At 35.5% G+C, this 21,442-nt stretch overlaps 1 protein-coding gene across 2 annotated transcripts in view; it reads left to right on the forward strand.

Annotated features, from left to right (window-relative positions):
* The first annotated feature begins 794 nt into the window (after positions 1-794).
* LOC144970891 (glutamate receptor-like) overlaps positions 795-21,442 on the forward strand; it is a 77,788-nt gene continuing 57,140 nt past the window's right edge. The window contains exon 1 of one of the 2 annotated variants that reach the window (XM_078911027.1): positions 795-1,051. In XM_078911027.1, the coding sequence (XP_078767153.1) occupies positions 976-1,051 (76 nt within the window). In that variant the 5' untranslated portion in view covers positions 795-975. The remainder of the gene's footprint in view (positions 1,052-21,442) is intronic. The other variant, XM_078911026.1, reaches the window with a different exon arrangement.

Below are 21,442 nucleotides of genomic sequence, written 5' to 3' on the forward strand. Positions count from 1 at the left end.
GGAGGGGCGTATCATTTGGTCCCGAGTTCGATTCCCACCACTGCAAAAATATGTTATCCTCATTTGCCTCTTCGCACGTCTCTACTCGCTTCATTTCATTTTATTATTAACATAGGACCGACCCCGCTCCACTCATTTTTCTGAGGATGTTTGACTTGATTTGGAACTCAAGACTTTAAACACATCGCCACGCATAGTATTTTGTTGATTTTCAACGACCTATATCTTTGTTTTCAAGTTAAAACAAGAATTTAACTTTATTGAATCAATGCGTTTTATAAGTGACAGTGTTAATTTTTTATCATTATCATAATCGTTTTATGTATGTTTAATGGTGAAAGCATTTGTATAACCATCCTCATCCTCATCATCATTATCATCCTCCATTTCATCATCACTACCCTCGTCTTCATCATCATCCTCCTCTTCGTTATCATCATTATGCATGACACTCAAATAATGGATATGCACGAAGACAAGACAAATCCGTGCAGTGTGAGTATCGTTGCCTCCAATTCCATAATCTGCGTTACATAAACCGGGAAAGTTCCCACAGCCTGACTTATTTTGTTGTCTACAGTAAAATGTATTGTTATCGGAGACGACGACCGGGCGGGTAGTTATCTTGGGTGACTTCTTGACGGAGATATAGAAATCCTGATTACCAACGGCATTGGCCCTCTCGTAAGGGAAGGAAGCATTTATCGATCCTGTAGACTACTTGCTTGTGGAATGGAAGGAATGAGGGAGGGAAGGGAAGAGGGGAAGGAGGGATGATGGACTTGCATCCTGCTGGATAGAGGGATGGGAGAAGAAGTGGAAAGAGGGGTGTAAAAAGAGGAGGATACATCAGCTTTTTGTCTTTTTTCCTTCCTTTTTCTTGTACAGCTTTAGCTTTAATGGCCTCTCAAGTAAGCCTGTTGGTTAGGGTTGACAAAGTGTGGTGTTAAGGATTAGGCACGCCTTCGCCTCAACATGCGGTCTTGTGTTTATTGGTTTGTTTTCTTTGTCTTATGGAATTGTAACAAGGCCTTGGATAAAATCAAAATTGGTAAGAGATGATTTTTTGTTTATAAGTTGTGTGTCATTCTTTTTTTAAATTGATTTGGTTTGATCTTTCACTCCATTCCATTTTTATATACGTAAATAAATGCATTCTAATGTATCTGCCCGCATGTGGTGTGCCAGTATTGCACTCGGTTTAATTGGAACAACGAGCCATAAGTTGATTAAAATAAGAGAGCCATATCCATACCATAAGCACAGTAAATAGCCCCCTATGTTTGTGCCCTTTATGCTGGACCCAAACATCGGTCTATTTTATGGGTGAATGTCCCTATGTTTCACTGATAGGAGAAGAGTTTGCTGTGGGTGAGGAGTGGTGTGTGTGTCTGTATAATATAGATTCTACAAAGGATAAAATGTACTGTATGTTAAATCAAATTAAGTTCACCGAACGATATTTGACCAATCAACTCAAACAGGTATAAAGCTATGGTCATTCTGACGTTTAACCAGTTGTCTGCCATAGATCTTGGCAGAAACTATCAAGCCTGGGACTTCGCGAATACCCAAGTTTGAGAGTTTTTGCCAAGATGAAGGTCATTTAAATTGATCCATATTTGAAGGATGATTTTTCCGGCCATTTTTTTTACATATGCGTTTTTCCAGAGTACGACAATTAATTGGTTAAAATGAATTTTGAGGCACAATAGCCAATCAGAAATATGACATTTGATTTCTTTGCAGAAAAATAAACAACTTTATTTTCTCAAAAAGCGTTTTATTATTCTACAATTTGTAATTCAAACTGAATTGTCAGTGTTTGGGTCACCATGACATAAAAGCTCCAGAATGAGGCGGTGGATTACAAATCATTCATCACATTCCTTTGATTACAAATTGTAATCGATGACATGCCGACGTATAAAACATTTCAATTGAGGAGATTGTTTACCCTGAGCACAATTTCAGATTCTCGTCAGACGGTGCAATTTGTAATGTCTCATCTTACTTGTCATCGCATAAGATTATGTTTACTGTGGTATTTTGAAAGATAAAGATCTAAAAAATAAGTTTACACGAAACATAGTCAGACAGAGCAGGAATGAAAAATACATTTTTTTTTCAAAATATCTCCAAAATTCAGTCTTCATCGACTGAAAGAAAACATTTTTATTGAGAAAAGAAATAAAAACATTCGAAAAAAGCCTTTCATTTATCATTGTTTAACCTACAGACACTGACTAGAATCTCACAGTGTATAAAATTAATGATATTTCAGTATTTGTTGAGTTCATAGCTACATTAAGAACATCCTTCCAATCAGATCAAGTATCCCTTTAGTTTGTGAACATTTGGAACGTTGAACAACATCATGCGTATTTTTAAAATGTGAATAGTGGTCTGGAAGAACACTAAATTGGAAAAGAAGTCAAATGCTGCTTGAAGTTGTATATTTCTTAAGGCGTTTTTAGAACTTATGAACATCTAGATATCTCCAGGTGGTTCCATAACCGTTGCTTGCCTCCATAGTTGAACGTTTGCTGGGCGCTTTACATTCTTCTCTTTCTTTTCACCCTTAAGATGCGAGGTTTTAAAAAATGGAAAAAAAAGTATGACACTGTTTTAATACAAAGCAGTAATCAGAAACATTCGGAAATTTACAAGCAGCAAGGACTAGAACTTAAGTTGACATTTGCCAATTTTAATTAAAAGCCTCTATTGGTTGAGAAACTCTACCGGTTATACCTAAATAGTTAAAAACTCACGATATCAAAAGTTTCCGAAGGTAATTCAAATTTAAAAGTTCGTACACAAGGTTGACAGCTTGGATTCTAGGGAGTTTCTCAAATATTTGGTTTTGACGTCAACAAGAAGTGGGGGCTTTAAAATCTTCAAAGACCTCAATACGTGTCAACTCATTAATTTTCGGGACCGTATATATTTGGAGCTCTCTCAAACCCTCTTCAAGAACTGAGAGAAATGGCAACGTTTTTAAGGACCATATTGATAGGGAATTAGATCACCTGAAGTTTGAATTCGATGAGTAATTTATGTTTGTTTTATAATTGATATCCTGTACTTTATGTCTTACTAATGCAAATCATTTTTTATCACTATGATAGGGCACAAAAGGCCACGCTATTGGCCTAATTTAGCTCTTATTAGGTATTTTATTGTACTGTATTGATTCTTGTTTTTAGCTTTCGAGTCAAGTACGCTTGAATGTCTCCTAATACACCGTGTTAGAGTACTCTTATTTTTTGCTCAACAAGACGAGACAACTTCCCACATTACTAACACTACATTGCCTTATTTAGAGAAAATGACATGCGATTTATGTTTAAATATGAACAGCCTCCGATGAGTCCTCAATGAATTCAATGGACTACAGCATAATTTGGTCACTGATGTCTAACATGGTTGATAAGGATTTACAGCGGTTTACATAGAAACAGATTTAAAAGGGTCAATGGATCGAATTATTATTTAAGACGCTAGAAAATCAATAATTGTATCATGAAAAAAAAGGTTACGCTGGGTAACAAAGAAAAAATGGGGATCGACATAATATTAATTCCCAAATCTTCGATTTACGAGTGTCAATTTTAAACTATCGTGTTTTCAACATTTTTTTCCTGAATAAATTCTGCACATAAATTTCAATTAATGGGTTTGATCGTTGTAAAATTGAATCTTTTAAAACTTTTCTGGTTTTTCTACTAGCACCAGATATATATATATATATATATATATATATATATATTATATATATATATATATAATATATATATATATATATATATATATAATTTACAAAATAAACTAGACAGTTTTTTGCCATTATCTTACATAAAAGAAAACATATTGGTACGTGGTTTATATCTTAGAGAAGTACACACTTTGTTTAACTTTGGATGTATCGCATGTCTTTATTCACACAAGTTATGGCACAAGACGAAGGCTAGAGCTCAGGTGTCGCTGGTTCGGATAAGTAAGTAAGTAACTTTATTCACACAAGTAAAGAGCAGAAGCGGACCGCCAAACAGATCGGTATCGAAGTTATATGTTGTAAATGCGCACCAAAATATTTCAGATATTCATTTCGCATAAGTCCTGCCACCAGCAGTTGTCACACCAAATATTATCCTCAGTGAGCTTGAAATATCACAAACTCGTAATTCGAGCACAGATAAGTCTTTTGTACTACTGAAATAGCACGTAAAAACACCCGGACCGAGATCAGAAATTGTGGGGTGGCGATTTGTTCACTGACGAATCGCTTTTAGAAACTTCATTGAAGTAACAAATCGAAGATATACTGTGGTGAGTGATGATTGGTGGTAGAAATACTGAGCTAACACCAATCAATCAAAGTCTTAACTCAGACCTATACATCAATGATGTTCCTTAACCAATCGTTGTCCCTTTTAATCGGAATCAAAATAATCAAGTGGTGACATTCAACATAACAACGCTTCATCACATAGAGATCGATAAATATCTGGTTTACTAGATGATTCAAATGTAAAGTTAATGAACACAATCTAATGAACACAATCTAACACAAATCCTATTTAGCATATGTGGGATTTTATGAAAACAAAGCTAAAATGAACAAGAACGTTGTACAAAATCTGGGGCCGTTTTCACGAAGGTGAACTAGCGCTTAATGTGAGCTAACTAAGCAAGTTTCGAACTAAAATCACGACACCTTCGGACTAAGTTTGGCCAAGTTTTAGTCATTTGCTGAGGCAAGACTTCATGCTTTTGTCTCAGACTAGTTACTAGGAGACGTCATAGCGTAAACAAGATAGCAGCTATTTATAGATTGAGTGTGATTCGATTCGGGGAAAAAATACGTCAGTTACGAATGGCAGAGGCACAAAGTGCCCTGTTGCCATTGACACTAGCTTTAACAGACTATAAGGTAAGTGCAAATTCTCGAAGGTACACATTTTTGTGAGTAAAAACCCCCCAAAAAATGAATCTATCGGCTCGTGAGTTGAGAGTGAACGAGAAATTCTGAAATCGAAGGATTTGCGTCAAAGATCAACCCAAAAAAAATATTAGAAAGTATAGTGGAGACAAAAGTTATTCTGTTGGCATTGCAACTGACTGAAATAATGTGATTAATCAGAACACACTTTCTCTTTTGTTTGTTTGTGTGTTTGTTTGTTTGTTTTAATTTTTTTGGTGTTTTTTTTTTTTTGGTTCAATTTCTTTGAGTTTCCAATCCCGTAAACATAGAATCTCAATGAGACTGCCGAATATACAATTGACCGTCGACGATGGACATCATTGCAGTCTATAACAATCGACAGTCAATATCACGTGTGTTGCTAATTTCCTCTTTGGAAATCTTTTGCGTTGTAAGTATGAAGGCGGGTGTATCTTACCTGTCTTCGTGTACTAGAGAGGTGATGTTAACCTCACAAAATAGCCGAATTAGTCACCGTCCTTACAACTCCCCACTTCTAGGCAAGAGACTAGCTAGTTCGAGACTAGAAAGCATTCATGACACCCGTTTGTTTTATTCACTTGCTTCGCTTGGGCTTAAGACTAGCTAGTCATTTACTAGACTAGTAAATTACTAAATCTAGTTCTTTTACAGAAAACGGGCCCTGATAAAATGTTAGACAGACTAAATATGATTCGGAATGATATACCTGCAGAAACAGCCCATTAGCTGGCATCATCATTGAGGCAAAGAGTTGTGGTATTGATCAATTCTCATGGTTGACATACAAAATACTGTAGTGCGTCATGTAAGCTGATTTCAATTTTGTGCTCGATTTTGCTAAATCGGTCTTTTATTGACTGGTTTTAAATAGACGCAACTGGTCAACAGTTATCACAAATAGAGTATAATATACACCAAAAAAGATTGTTTTGTATAGTTTCCAAATATCTATATAACCAGTATCGAACTATTAGCGGAAACATTCCGTCTAGTTTCTTTTGGAAAAGACTATATATATATACATATATAAATATATATATATATATATATATATTATATATATATATATATATATATATAGAGAGAGAGAGAGAGAGAGAGAGAGAGAGAGAGAGATTAGAGAGAGAAATATACCCGAACTTGTCTCAACCTCCAGTTTTACAAAAACTTATCGATTTCTACCAGCTTTAGATTTGACTAATTAATCACATTAAAAAATGTTTGACTGAAACGGGAGAGCACTTGTGGTAACAGTCTCGAAGTAACTTCCGCGGCTGGACTATAAATCCCTCAGTTCCCTCTTAATCAATGAATGTCTACCCTTTCGATGTTGTCGCCCTCAGTTAGATACCCCCAAAAAAGAATATCAATATTTTATTTTTATGCCCTATTTAACAAAGCTAAATTATCTTATATTATGATGTGACAGCGTCAAAGTGTTTTATTCTCCTAAAAATGGCCATATGATACAGTTATTTCTACACACACAAACACACACACACACACATACATACACACACATCCACATACACATATACACATAAATACATAAAAACATGAATTATAAGAGTTTATCTGTTTAAAACACCTTTTATTTTTGCTTATCAATCCTTTTGTCTCTATAATGAACTAGAGTTTTTGAAATTTTCTAGTTATAGTTTTTGTTGGTACACAATATACAATAATCAATTATCATTTTGAATTAATTTTTGATTTTATTTTACACTTCATCCACATTTGAGTTTACAGGTGATGTATCTATAAATCTCCTCTCAAAAGATTTCATTTCATTTTTAACCGCTATTTGAAGACATTTTTTTTTCTTCCAAAGGTAGATTTTGCTTGCGTAACCAAAATCACAAAAGCATCAGTTAACCAATCGGCCAACTATTACATCAACAAGAAAAGAAATACAAAAAAAGTACTAAAACAAAATAATAATAAACTATATATATATATATATAAATATATATATATATATATATATATTATATATATTTATATATTAATATATTAAAAAAAACGAAACAAACAAAACACTAGCAACTGGTACCATTCCATTATTGGATGATTGAACAAACTGGCCGAAAAATTGTAGAAGTAGGTGAATTAATAATGCACAGGTCCAGAGAGAATAGCCACTCAGAGGAATATCTCGGCGTAATTGATTATTTTTACACCGAGCGTCTCTCTAGACCTTTTAGCCTACACATTGTCTGTTGTTGACATATTTATCATTTTGAAATGAAATAGAACAAACTATGTATTCAGCTTAAACAAAACAATCTATATCTTGTGTGCCATTATTTCTTGTGGTTTTGTGGTTTTAGTTGTGAACAAGAACATTAAAATTTACAAATTGATGAAAAGAACCCCCCCCCCCCCCTCACACCCCCCTTTAAAAAAACAACAACAAAAAACAAAGAAACTTCCGACTGTTCTACGTAAAGCTTTGTTTCATTTTATCTGAACACAAATAAATATGAAACTCTTGTTAGTGAGATTAAGCTCATAATTATTGGGTTCAGTTATGAGATCTACTCTATATGTATGTGCACATTGTGTTTGGTGTCAATATGTTCTTTAAGACGTTTCAATACGGCCATACCCGGGGGGGAAAAAACCCATATTTAAAAATTTGGCCAGAAAACTCGTCCTTCAATAAATATCAATCGATTTAAATGACCCTCATCTTGGCAAAAACTCTCAAATCCGGGACTTCGCGAAGGACGAGTTTTCTGATTAAATTTTCAAATAAATGTTTTTCCAGAGTACGCAGAATAGCATTTAAAACATTTTAAAGAACCTATTGACACCAAACCCAAGGTGCACATACAGATGTAAGTAGATCTGATAACTGAACCCAATAATTATGGGCTTGATCTAACTAACATTGTTTTGAACAATATTTAACTTGATTTGAGAGTATTTACATAACAACAATGAGCCCATAACAATTGGGGTTATCAGACCTGCAAATGAGTACGCGTCGACCAAATCCTATTTATGAGTCAATACAATACACAACGGTATAAAAATTCCACATTTAGAATTTCAATCTGTCACATAATATTATCCGAGACATGTTCTAAGGTTTGTCTTAATGCAGTTTAATTATATTAATTCAATCGAACGTTCTGTAACATTAACTTGTGATCCAGCGTCTCAAATAGTATTGTGTCAGGGTCGACGTGCACTATTATTTGCAGGCCTGATTTTTAAAAAATTCAATTATTGGCTTAATTGTTACAATGGGCAATATTTTACTTTGGTTTGAAAGTATTTCCCTTTATGTCTGAAGCAAGTGCTCTACCAACTTAGCTATTGGCCCCTCAGAATCCAAAAGTATCAGTATTGAATGGTTTAGATTCTTTTTTTTTTAAACTTACGCACACAAAATAAAAACGTTCAAACATTCATATGCGTTTAAGTTTTATATCATGTTTATGTTCCCCAAGAAAATATTTTTATGCTAAACCATTCCTGACTATGCCCTCATAATATTATGAGACAATGTATTGAATATATCATATCTAATAAATAACTGTTTATACACAATGCAATTCGAATAAGAATACTCTTACACTTGAATAATGTTACTAATTCAGTAAGTATTCATTTATGACTTCACATGACAGTCAATGTTAACCAGTAACTGTCGTATTCTGGAAAACACGTGTTCAAAGATTTAGCCAGAAAACTCGTCCTTCAAATATCGATCGATTTAAATGACCCTCGTCTTGGCAAATACTCTCAAACCTGGGACTTCGCGAAGTCCCATATTTTAAAGTATTTACCAAGACGAGGTTCATTTAAATCGATCAATATTTTAAGGACGAGTTTTCTGGCCAAAATTTTTAATACGAGTTTTTTCAGAGTACGGCTCTTAAGTGGTAAAAGTAAAAAAAATAGAGGAAATAACGGGGCGAATGCTGATGAGAATCGATTTTGGAATACATAATCATTACCTCTTACTTTTTGCTCTGTTCCTTGCTAGGTTCACAGGTCATTTTTTGTATTTGAGGGATGGGAAAAGTCATTATAGATGGGGTTCTCTCTCTCTCTCTCTCTCTCTCTCTCTCTCTCTCTCTCCCTCTCTCTCCCCCTCTCTCTCTCTCTCTCTTTCTCTCTCTCTCTCTCACTCTCTCTCCATCCCTCTCTAACTTCTTTTTAAATCTAAACTTAATTATCTTCATAAAACCAACACGACACCACCCTCTCCTTCCACCACTTTCATCACTCCATTCCCACATTAAAAAAAAAGCAAACAATCGATTGCATTGGAATGTTTTTACAATTCAGTTACAACCCAGTTATTGACCAATGTAAATAAATAAACATATGAAAGCGTATTTTGTGGAGCTCATAAATTAATAGACAATACACTAACCAGTGCCCCTGATTTCTTAAAATTGGACATCGAGACATACCCACAAATGACAAGTCAGTAATATTAGAAAAACAATGAGAGCTCATCAGCTGCTGAAAAACAACAGCGCAGCTGGGCCTGACAGTCCAAAGAAATACCTACTCAAGATGTCTTTTTCCCACATTAATTAAAGACCTGAAACAGATAAATAAAATGAATTGACGAAAGAAAATGCAGCCTCCCGCAAGCCAAAATAAGGAACCAAAATGTCACAAATCGTGTCAATCAGCTTTTGTGTTGGATGGTTGGAAATATGACACTTCGCGAAGACCCAGATTACCGAGTTTTTGCCAAGATGAGGGTCATTTAAATCGATCGATATTTAAAGGACGATTTACTGACTTTAAAAAAATAAATAAATCCCTATTTTTTCCCCGAGTATGACAGTTAACTGGTGAATAAAGCAAAGAGAGAGTGTTGTTACAAGTCTTATATTTTTGGCTGTAAATCTAACTTTCATCATCTAAACTGTCCGGACATAATACCGTTTTGAGGCGATAGTACACAAATTTCACACAGTACAAGCCGAATGTTAGGCGTAATTATTTTTTTGTGCTTGCATAATATACGTCATTGCAAAGTGCCAGTTAATCGTTTACACCGGAGTCGAATGAAGTGAATATGACTGTAAATGTGCTTCATTCAATAACACATCACATGGCCAGAGTTATCTCAATCGTATGGCCACTGATATATATATATATATATATATATATATATTATTATATATATATAGAGAGAGAGAGAGAGAGAGAGAGAGAGAGAGATAGAGAGAGAGAGAAAGAAATAGATAGATAGATAGATAGATAGATAGATAGATAGATAGATAGGGAGAGAGAGAGAGAGAGAGAGAGAGAGAGAGAGAGAGAGAGAGAGAGAGAGAGAGAACAACACAAATGCTGAAATTATAGCTTGAATAACTTCGCTATCTATGCTAGGAAAAAAAAAGCTTAGCAGTATTTTAATAGAGAAACTTTAGAGACGCAATGATTGTGAATGTAAGAGAATAGCAATAAGCTGGGATGATAACTTAGCCATCTATTTAAGAAACAATGTTGAACAGAGTTAAAATAGATAGAATTTAGAGACGAAATGAATCTGAATCTCAGATAATATTAATGGGTTAGGGGAAAAAAGGATATCGGAAATGTCCCGACCGAATGTTTACCGTTAAACAATCATTGGTAATTAAATGGTAATGGTTTCCGAAGCATCGAGGCGCCATTACAATAAGTAATAATACATTTAGAATGTTCCATATTTACACACATACACACACACACACACACACACACACACACCCACACCCACACCTAGCTATACAAAACAAACTATACCAAGTATTTTTAAAGAAATGTGTCTTCAAAATTCTTCTAAAACTATGAAGACTGGTTAGCGAGTCCCACGGTCTTGTTTGTTTGTTGTTTGTTTTTCTTCCTTTTTTTTCTCTTTTTTTTTTTTTGGGGGGGGGGGTATTTTTTTCATTGTTGATCATGGAAGGCATTCACAACTATAGACAGAAATGCCTTATAAATTTCCAAGTGACATTGGCACATAGCTAATTCAACAATGCTCTCAAATAAAAATCAGACAATATAATTATTTCATGTGTTTTACACTTTATGCTGTAGATATCAATGTGACAAATAAGAGAGCAGGTATTGGTGTAAGAAAACGATGTGAAAAGATGTGTATGAAACAGTACTATTCGAAGGAAAAAGAAAAATATATGAAAAAAATCCCCCCCCTTAAGTGTAAATATTTAATATATATATATATATATATATATATATATATATATATATATATATATATATATATATATATAATTCCGAAAAAAGATTGAGAGCCTCATAGAAAGCTAGCTTTTAAGAGATGAGCTTCAGATCACATACCATGACAGTACACTTTAAATATTTTGACTATTGTGTGTGTGTGTGTGTGTGTGTGTGTGTGTGTGTGTTTGTGTGGATGAAAGTGTCGTAAGTGAAATGAGATAGATATCACTAGCCATCACCATTGACAATTTATCAATCGATCTTGGATTGGTTTACACCGAATAACTAAGCATCTTTTTCCACTGCTCGTTACTGATACGTCAGAAACCATAAGCCTTCGTCCATGTTTCATCACTTTTATCTTCCCATGGGCCTACATCGATAGCTGTCAGGTCACGTGCCCAATGAGGATCTGTGGCCGTGTTTGATTTCTTAGTTGAGATGTCAGTAATAATTGAGTCAAACTGTGCCCGTCAAAGAACATCCATCAAACTGATAACGGCTTCACCGCGATAACATAGCGGATGCTATGTTAATAGGGTGTCCGGATGTTATAGCGAAAATCTCTAGGGGCTGTCAAAAGTGATGACAGTTGCCATTAGGGATGATTTTCAAAGACAATGTCAAAAGTTAGGGTAATGTTACTGAGGACAATCAATGACTATAACCGACCAGTTACAATGGACAGTGGAACATCGGTATAACAGCTCCGGGTATAACAGATATCCGGTTATACAAGAACCATTAAAATCCTCGTTTTTTCCGACTTTGCTTTTAGAAAAAAATCACCGGCTATAGCAGGACGTTTTAGAGCTCAATCGATCATACCAGAGGCGCGAAACCCCTATCAATATCTCCAAACAATACATTAGCCTATATTAAGTTTAGCTAAGCCTACAACTAAAGGCAATCTAGAGTTAGGCTAGGCCTAGTTTATGTGCTCTGTATGTGGCGTATGTGTATGTGTCTGCGTGTCTGTCTGTGTGTCTGTCTGTGTGTCTGTGTGTGTATTTGAACGTGTGGATGTGTGTGTGTGTGTGTGTGTTTGCGTGTATAGGCTACTTACTAGTCTATGCTACATCGTTGTAAATAGTCAACAAGATAGCAACTATTTTTAGATTGACTGCGCTTCTAATGGGAAGGAAAATACGTCGGTTACGAATGAGAAAGGCAAATGTGTCCTGTTGCTATTGACACCTGCTTAAAAAACTATAAGATAAATGCAGATCGTCGAAAGTACACATTTTTGTGAGTAAAAACTTTTTTTAAAAACTGAATCTATCGGCTCGTGAGTTGAGAGCGAAAGAGAAACTCCGAAATCGAAGGGTTTTCGTCAAAGAACAACCCCAAAAGAGTATTAGAAAGTATATTTATTGGAGACAACAGTTATTCTGTTGGCATTGCAACTGACTGAAATAATGTGATTAATCAGAACACACTTTCTCTTTTGTTTGTTTATGCATATTTGTTGTTTTGGGTTTGTTTTGTTTTTTTGTTTTTTTTGTTTTTGTTTTTTTTTTGGTTCAATTTATTTGGGTTTCAATCTCCGTCCACGCCCGTCTCAATGAAACTGTCATTTGCCTAAATCTAGAATTGACAGTCGACGATGGACATCATTACCGTCTATAGAGTCTACCGTCACTATCACGTGTGTTGTTAATTTCGTCTTTGGAAATCTTTTGCGTTGTAAGTATGAAGGCGAATGTCACTTACCTATCTTCGTTTACTAGAGAGGCATTGTTACCCGCACAAAATAGCCGAATTAGCAACCTTCCTTAAACGCCCACTTCTCGGCAAGAGAAAAGCTAGTCCGAGACTAGAAAGCGTTCATGAAATCCGATTTTTTAGACACTTGCTTAAGACTACCTAGTCATTTACTAGACTAGTAAATTACCAAATCTAGTCTTCGGTCATGAGACTTGCTTAGTCAGCTCACCTGAAATCCGATTTTTCCAAGTCCTTGACTAAAGTCAGAGACTAAGCGCTAGTCCGCGTTCTTGAAAACGGCCCCAGGACCCGGTAATACAATAACCAGGATTTTAGACTGGTCCCGCCATCACTGGTATACCGAGGTTCCACTGTGTAGTAATCGTGGTTAATTATAAACATGATATTCATTTATGAGCTGTGAGACGGATCTGGACCATAACTACGTACTTTCAATACATGCCTACAGCCGAAACAAGTGGTGTTCCAGAGTCGAGTGCATATGTCACTTTAAGATTCTTATGATATTGCTCTCTTGGAATTCCGGACATATCCAATCACCGCACGAGTTTGTGAGTTGGCGGTGAGAATATTTTGGATACCAAAGTTCAATAGAGGAGAAAGTTGTTTATGTGGGGTTGTTTTTTTTTATTTTTTATTTTTTTGGTTTTTTTTTGGTTGTTTGTATTTGTTTTGCTGTTTTGGGTGGGGTGGGGGGGGGGGTGACGTCTCAAAATTTCAAATTAGGTTCACTCTGGTTGAAAGACCATAAAAATATTTAAACGATAGAACTACTACGTATTGCCTACCGGATTTTACTTAATTTTTTAATTATTTTTTTTGCGTAATATTCTGACGTCACAAATTGTTTTGTTAACCTGATATTATGCGTAGCCATTTATAAGGAGGGTAGAATGATATGTTTAGACGTAGTGATGCATAAGATTACACTGCCACGGAGCGTAGCCTTTATTAACATATAGCCCGACACTAGGAACAACTAAGACTTGTATTTTGACGTCCTTTTTGAAGTTTGTGTACACTTCTTAATGAGTTGTTGTTAGTATTGAACAAGGAAACAACAGTTACAATTGCTGGAACCATTGAATACAATTTACAATTTGGTTTCATTTGTGATCGCAAACTTGTCTCTTGATGTAATTTTCATGGTCATTATCAGGCTATGATTTTACGAAGGCTACGACTCCAATCTTTTTTTTTAGTTGTTAGATCAACTTTATCTCAAAACGATGAATGATGTTGAGAATCTGGAAGACCCATGGTCAGTATTTATTCCAGATAGCTATGGTTTGAACCATAGCCATCTGCAGTTTTGCCTGTCACCCGAAGCCACTCGATCATTAGGATGGCAAATAATTTTAACTCAGGCGATTGAAAAAATACAAGATGCCGCCAGAGTCGTGATGTAATTCCCTCATTAGTCTGTCAAAATTGTGATAAATGCTCAATAACTCTGGGGCTGATCGATTCAGCTGCTTGGCATGTATTAAAGGTGGCTATCGTGGACTCATTTTCGAGCCCCCATGTTGTACTATGTATGCGTGATTTCACACAGTCATATGTAGGTCCGCTGAGAATATTCAGGTCGACTATCTTGATATTTTTCACAGTATAAAATGTCTTTTCAGAAAACACTTATAATATTGTGTAGGATTAAAAGTATATATTTTGTTAATGGCTGTTCGCGTTACGTTAGCTATGCTTATTTGACCAACCTCCGCCCGCCCAGGCCTATCTTTCCTCACTCGCTTAGAAATCTGTTTTGATTATTCCTTAATCAATGTTTGTAAGGGGTTAATACCGTGTTAAACGTTGATTTTTTTTTCACCTTGTGTGTTGATATCACATTTTCAACCTCTATGAAAGTTTTTGCCTTTAATTGTTACCTAGTTTGCTTGTTGTTTTTTTTTTTGTGGTCGTTGTTATTGTTTTGTTTGTTTTGTTTTTTTTGGGTTTTTTTTTCTTTTTCTTTTGGAGAGCGCGGGGGGGGGGGAGGTTGTTGCTGTTTTCTTTGTTCTTGATGTTGTTGTTGTCGATGTTGTAGATGCTGTTGTTGTCGTCGTCGTTATTGTCGTTATTGTTGTGATTATGATGATGATGATGATGATGATGATGATGATGATGATGATGATGATGATGATGATGATGATGATGATGATTTGATGCTATAGTTTTTACTGTTGATTTCGTTCTTGTTATCGTTTTTGTTGTTTGCGTTTTTGTTATTGTTGCTTTATGTTGCCGCTGCTGCTGTTGTTGTTTCTGTTGTTGTTTTTGTTTTGTCTTTTCAAAGACAATATTGGCGTTTGGATCCTTTATATTTGATCTATTTATTTTCTTAATGGTTGTCAGTGTGTTTGTGTGTGTGAAGGTGTGTGTGTGTGTCTGTGTTTCTGTCTGTGTAACTCAAATTAGTTGATAAAGGACCTATTTAATGTTGGTTTCACACTATGAGGGTTCATCATCATTGCCTTTTTCACCCTGGGTCAGGGTATAGGCCACAGACAAACAGTTTCCATCCTTCTCTATCCTGAGCCAACTTTTTTATCTCATTCCAGGTCTTACCACTTCTCTGTATATCAGCTTCTTTAATTCTTCTCCATGTTCCTCGTGGCCTTCCCCTTGATCTTCTGCCCTGAGGGTTCCAGTCCAATACTTTCTTTGTTATAGTTGAGTCATTCTTTCTAAGCGTGTGTCCAATCCACCTCCATCGTCTTCTTCCTATATCCTCTCCTACTGGTTTCTGCTGTGTTCTTTTCCATACTTCTTCATTTTTTATTCTATCCATCCATTTTATTCTGAGTAGCTTACGCATGCACCTGTTTACAAAAATCTGTACCCTCCTTATACATGCCTGTGATGCGTTCCAAGTTTCACATCCATACAGTAGGACAGACTTCACGTTTGAGTTGAAAAGTCTTAGCTTTAGTTGAAGGGAGATATCTTTAGTTCTCCAAACTCTGTTCAAAGATGTGAATGCAGCCTGTGCCTTTCCTATTCGTGCTTTCACCTCTGCTTCCGTGCCTCCATCCTTGTCAATTATACTTCCGAGATAGCAGAAAGTGTCTATATCTTCGAGTTCCTGATCTTTTACTTTGATCTGCTCCCTTTGACGCGTACCTATCCTCAAGACCTTTGACTTTACAGGGTGTATTCTTAGACCAATTGATTCCGAGAGGCTGTTTATAATTGTGGTTTTTGCTTGCATCTGATCCTGGGTGTGGGACAAAAGAGCCAGATCATCTGCAAAATCCAGATCATCCAACTGTGTCCAGGGGGTCCACTGTATCCCATTTCTTCTCCCTTTGGAGGTTTCCTTCATTAGCCAATCAATGGCAAGGATGAACAGGAATGGAGAGAGCAAGCATCCCTGCTTGACACCAGTCTTAATTTCAAAGCTGTCAGTCAGCTGATCTTCATGTACAACCCTGCAACTTGATCCTTCATACATTTCCTTAATGAGGTTTACTATCTTTTCAGGGAGTCCATAATGTGCCAGAATTTTCCACAATGTTGCTCTGTCAATACTGTCGAAAGCCTTCTCGTAATCCAGAAAGTTGACAATAAGAGGAGAGTTCCATTCTATAGACTGTTCCACTATGACTCGCAGAGAGGCAATCTGGTCGGTGGTTGAACGGTTTTTCCGAAAACCTGCCTGTTCGTCCCGCAGTTTAGCATCTGTTGCATTCTTAATTCTCTCTAAAATAATACGGTTGAAAACCTTTCCTGGGATAGAAAGAAGAGTGATGCCTCGATAATTATTACAATTACTGAGGTCCCCTTTCTTTGGAAGCTTGATAAGATGTCCTTCCTTCCAATCCTTTGGGAATATCCCGTCATTCCAGATTCTCTCAAATAGTGGGTGCAGGGCCTCAGCATTTCTTTCCGCATCAACTTTTAGAGCCTCTGGTGGAATCTGGTCTGGTCCAGCAGCTTTCCCCCTTTTCATCTTGTTAATGGCACCCACAATCTCTGCTATCGATGGTGGATCACAGCTAATTGGTAGCTCATTCCTTGCAGGCAAAATTTCTGGCTGGTTGTCTGGTGGTGGTCTGTTCAGAAGGCAGTTGAAATGTTCCCTCCATCGTTCAGATTGAGCCTCTTTTCCAAAAATAGTTTTCCCATCTTTGTTTTTGACTGGTACCTCTGGTTTCCCATATTTTCCAGCAAGTGTCTTGGTAGTTTGATAAAGGATCCTCATGTGTCCACTATGAGGGTTGTTATCTATTAATTTGATCTTAACTGTACATTCTAAATTGAGACACTTGGAATTCTTTTTTTAAAACGAGAGCATTTATCAAGCACAATATCCACCAAACGTCCTCAAGGCGCTTTTCAAGGGGTCCCTAGCCAATAACAACACTTAACATGTAGGACAAGGCATGACGCCTGTCAGGCGATATTACATTTTCTTGGGGACAGAGACAACGTTTTTAACGACCAGGTACTCATTTTACATCTGTGCACGGTGAGAATGTAAGCAAAGAGCTTACAAAGAGCTTCTTTTCCCAATAACTCAATTATGCGCCGCCCATGATGGATCTCGAACCCAGGACCTTCTGATCCGAAGGCGAGAGTCATACCTTTAGACCACATAGCCGAATTACATGTTGAATACCATAGCACATCGCTTCAGCCAAAGAATATAAGGTTTATCTTAGACTTAAATATCATATGTATATGTGAATGAGTACATGACTATAGGCAGTGACGAATATTGTAAGAGTTTTAGTACAAAAAGGGCACCTAACAGCCGACTGGTACTGTATGAAATGAAAATAATATGATTCCTTATGGCCTGCTCGGGGAGTAAATGAAAGTTTTTAAAGTACATTGAGCTTGGAATCCGTGGAAATGGTCTATATAAATGTTCATATCATATTTATTGTATTTTATTTTTATGTCACAAATGCAATTTACATGTTTGGGAAAAACAATATCTTATAGATCACCAATCATCTCATGAGGGATCTATGTCGGAGTGAGGGAAATGCCAAAAAGTGATTTTAATGTTAAAATAACCAGAGTATGAAATTTTAGTTTTTGTTACTTTGACAAAATTATAGTAGTAATTGTAATGATGATAATATTAATAATAATAATAATAATAATAATAATAATAATAATAATAATAATAATAATAATAATAATAATAATAATAATAATAATAATAATAATAACGAGGATGTGATGATGATGATGATATGATAATAATAATAAAATGATAATGATAATAATAATAATAATAATAATAATAATAATAATAATAATAATAATAATAATTATAATAATAATAGTAATAATAATAATAATAATAATAATAATAATAATAATAATAATAATAATAATAATAATAATAATAATAATAATAATTATAATAATACTAATAATAATTATAATAATAATAGTAATAATAGTAATAATAATAATAATAATAATAATAATAATAATAATAATAATAATAATAATAATAATAATAATAATAAAAAATAAATAATAATAAGAAGAAGAAGAAGAAGAAGAAGAAGAAGAAGAGAAGAAGAAGAAGAATTATAATAATAATAATAATAATAATAATAATAATAATAATAATAATTAATAATAATAATAATAATAATAATAATAATAATAATAATAATAATAGTAAGCATGTTCTTTACCACCATAGGTCCAATCCACAAAGTAAGAGACTATATATATATATATATATATATATATATATATATATATATATATATATATATATATATATATATATATATATATATATATATATAATGCAAATTTTCACTCAAATTTTTTTGGCCGAGACGACTCGTTTCTGTGTTTTTTACACTTCTTCAGTCGGCGTAATCCATTGTAATGTCCGTAGAAAAGTTCCTACTCCAAACTAAAGTTGTTTCGTTGTGTAGTGGTGATTAGTGTTGATGTGTAATGTGATGTGCTCTCATGTTTATATTATGAGTGTGTGTGTGTGTGTGTGTGTGTGTATGCGTGTAGGTGTGTTGATGTTTTGTGTGTACATGTGTGTGTGATATTGTAGCGGAATGTGGTTGCGGCGGGGGGGGGGGGGGGAGGCGCGGGGGGAGGGGGGGGAAGAGGGGGAGGAGGGGTATAATGGGGTCGGGAGGGGGGGAAGGGGGGGAGGAAAGGGGGGGGGGGGAAGGGTTATTTGGCTTTTTGCGTTTTGAGCTTGAATTTGTTAGAGTGTCTGCACATTGTCATCAGTTCAGATCTTTTGTTTAAGGTGCTATTGTTTCTGTAGTTGTGTAGTAAAATCTCCAGTTTCTCTGTCAGGCATAAATTGCATTTTCTAGCACCGCATCTGTAGGGGCTGCTTTGCTTGACGACCTCCCAGGTTATTGATGGTGTTTTTTGTGTGTTTATTTGTTCCCAATAGTGCATTGCTAATTTGGTGCTTTTTGCTTTGCTTTCATGTGTTATGGAGGCTTTGTGGTTGTTGTTGTATCGTGTTTTGAATGGGGGGTTCTGTGCTGCCGATGTATTGTGCTGCGGTGTTATCTGTAGTTATGGTGGCCTTGTAGACTATGGCGCTTTTTTGGCAGCTTCCTTTAAGAGGGCAATTGTCTTTCTTTCTGCAGTTACAGTTGTCTTTATTTGTATTTGTGTTGTTGGGTTCGGATATGATTTGTCTGTTGTGGTTGGTAATGATCTGTTTCATGTTTTGTGCACAGCTGTAGCTTATCTTGACGTTGTTTCTGTTGATTATGTTGTGCAGACGGTGGTTCTTCGGGAAGTGTTTATCGATGAGTGCAAGGAACTGCTTGCCGATATTTGAAGTGATTGCGTTGTTGAACGGCGGGTTGAACCATATTATATTCCTTTTTCTGTTTTGTTTTGGTGTTGTGGCGTGTGTTAAATTTTTGTATTTCAGTGTTGAGGTGTGTCCGCTCTGTTTGAGTGCCATTTCGTAGTCTTGTTTTGTTTCGTTGAATATGTTTTCATTTGAAGAGAGGTTGTTTAGCCGTTGTTCTATCATGGTGGGTATTTGTTTTATTATCGTAGGTGGGTGGTTGGAGTGTTTGTGGACGTACAATGGGGCGCTGTTGGGTTTCTTGTATGGTCTATACGTGTTAGTTTTGAGGCAGAGGGTTGTGTCCAGGAAATCGACTTGGTGTAGGTTACTTTCTAGTGTGATTTTGAGGTCGAGATCTTTGAATAATTTTATGAGTTTTTTCTTCATTCTTTCAATGTTGGATTTTGATGTTGTGGTGTGTGTTCCTAGTCCGTCGTCCCTGTAGAGGCCGAAGTTTATGTTAGGCAGTTGGTCCTTGATCTGGTGTGTGATGTAGAGGCCCACTAGTTCGCACACTTCTGCTCCGTCGTATGCACCCATGGTGACGTCAAATTGGCCTTTTTTCTTGGTCCAGATTTCTCCATTGTGGAAGAGGAGCGACTGTCTTGCGTGTTTGATTATGTTTATGGTGTTTTGGTCGATGTCGGTGTGCTCTGTTGCGAATGTGATGGCTCTGGTGAATGTTTTTTTCTGTTATACTGGCGTAAAAATCAGAGATATCAAGCTGTATGAATTGTAGGTTGCGTTTGTTGGTGAGGGTTTTAAACCATTTGATGACTGTTTGTGTGTTTGTCCATTGTTGTATGTTTGTGTTTTTTCTGATATATATATATATATATATATATATATAATATATATATATATATATATATATATATATATATAATAATATTATATTCTACTCAATATAACATTTCCATAAAGCCCCGTGCTGAACTTGAATTTTAGATGATTTTTAAAAATATTTATTCTTCGTTTGGCATGTTTGTCTTGCATATTTTATGTCTGCCACTGTTTTACACACCCGTTTTCAGATTAATAAAACATAGAAAGTTAAACCGAATTCTATATTGTTCTTTATAATTTTATTTATATATTTTATTTATTTAGCATTAGGTCTACCCTGCTTAATTCCTCGGTAGATCACAGATTTGGATTTACTGTGGTTTTTATCGATTAATACCCATAGTCAGTCAGTCCACTCGCTCCCTGGTGACTAGAAATCGTTTTCTTTTAATTCAAAATGGCTTTCCTTATTTCCCGTAGTTCTATCTTGTCCGTGTAAATTGAGGTTACTTCAATTATCTTAATAACCCTCTGAGTGTATTCTATCCTTCGCCTCCCTTTTGCATGAAATTATTTTTTTTTAATGAGCTGAAATTTGCTTTCACGGCTTAAATTTTAAAAAATGTGATTTAATAGAATTGAAACATATATAATGAACTAGAGCATCTAGAGCATTTCCAGGGATATACAAAGTTTGGCAATTTATTCCTCCAACTGGTCATTTTGAACCAAATTTCCATTTACACAGTTCAAGTGGCCTGATAACCATCATTTTCGACCTGTACTCTCGCATTATTTTGTCAGAGCAGCCAAAATTTTGATACTAAGCTGCTAAAAGCTGTGGACTGTAAAAAAAATAGCAAACAAAATGAATATAACAGCTTCAAAAAGGAACTAAATACCAAACACGGAACGATTTTGTCTCTACATCCTTCTTC

This window comes from Berghia stephanieae, chromosome 4, assembly GCF_034508935.2.
Source record: "Berghia stephanieae isolate SIO BIC M18660-M18661 chromosome 4, UCSD_Bste_1.3, whole genome shotgun sequence".
Lineage (NCBI taxonomy): Eukaryota > Metazoa > Mollusca > Gastropoda > Nudibranchia > Aeolidiidae > Berghia > Berghia stephanieae.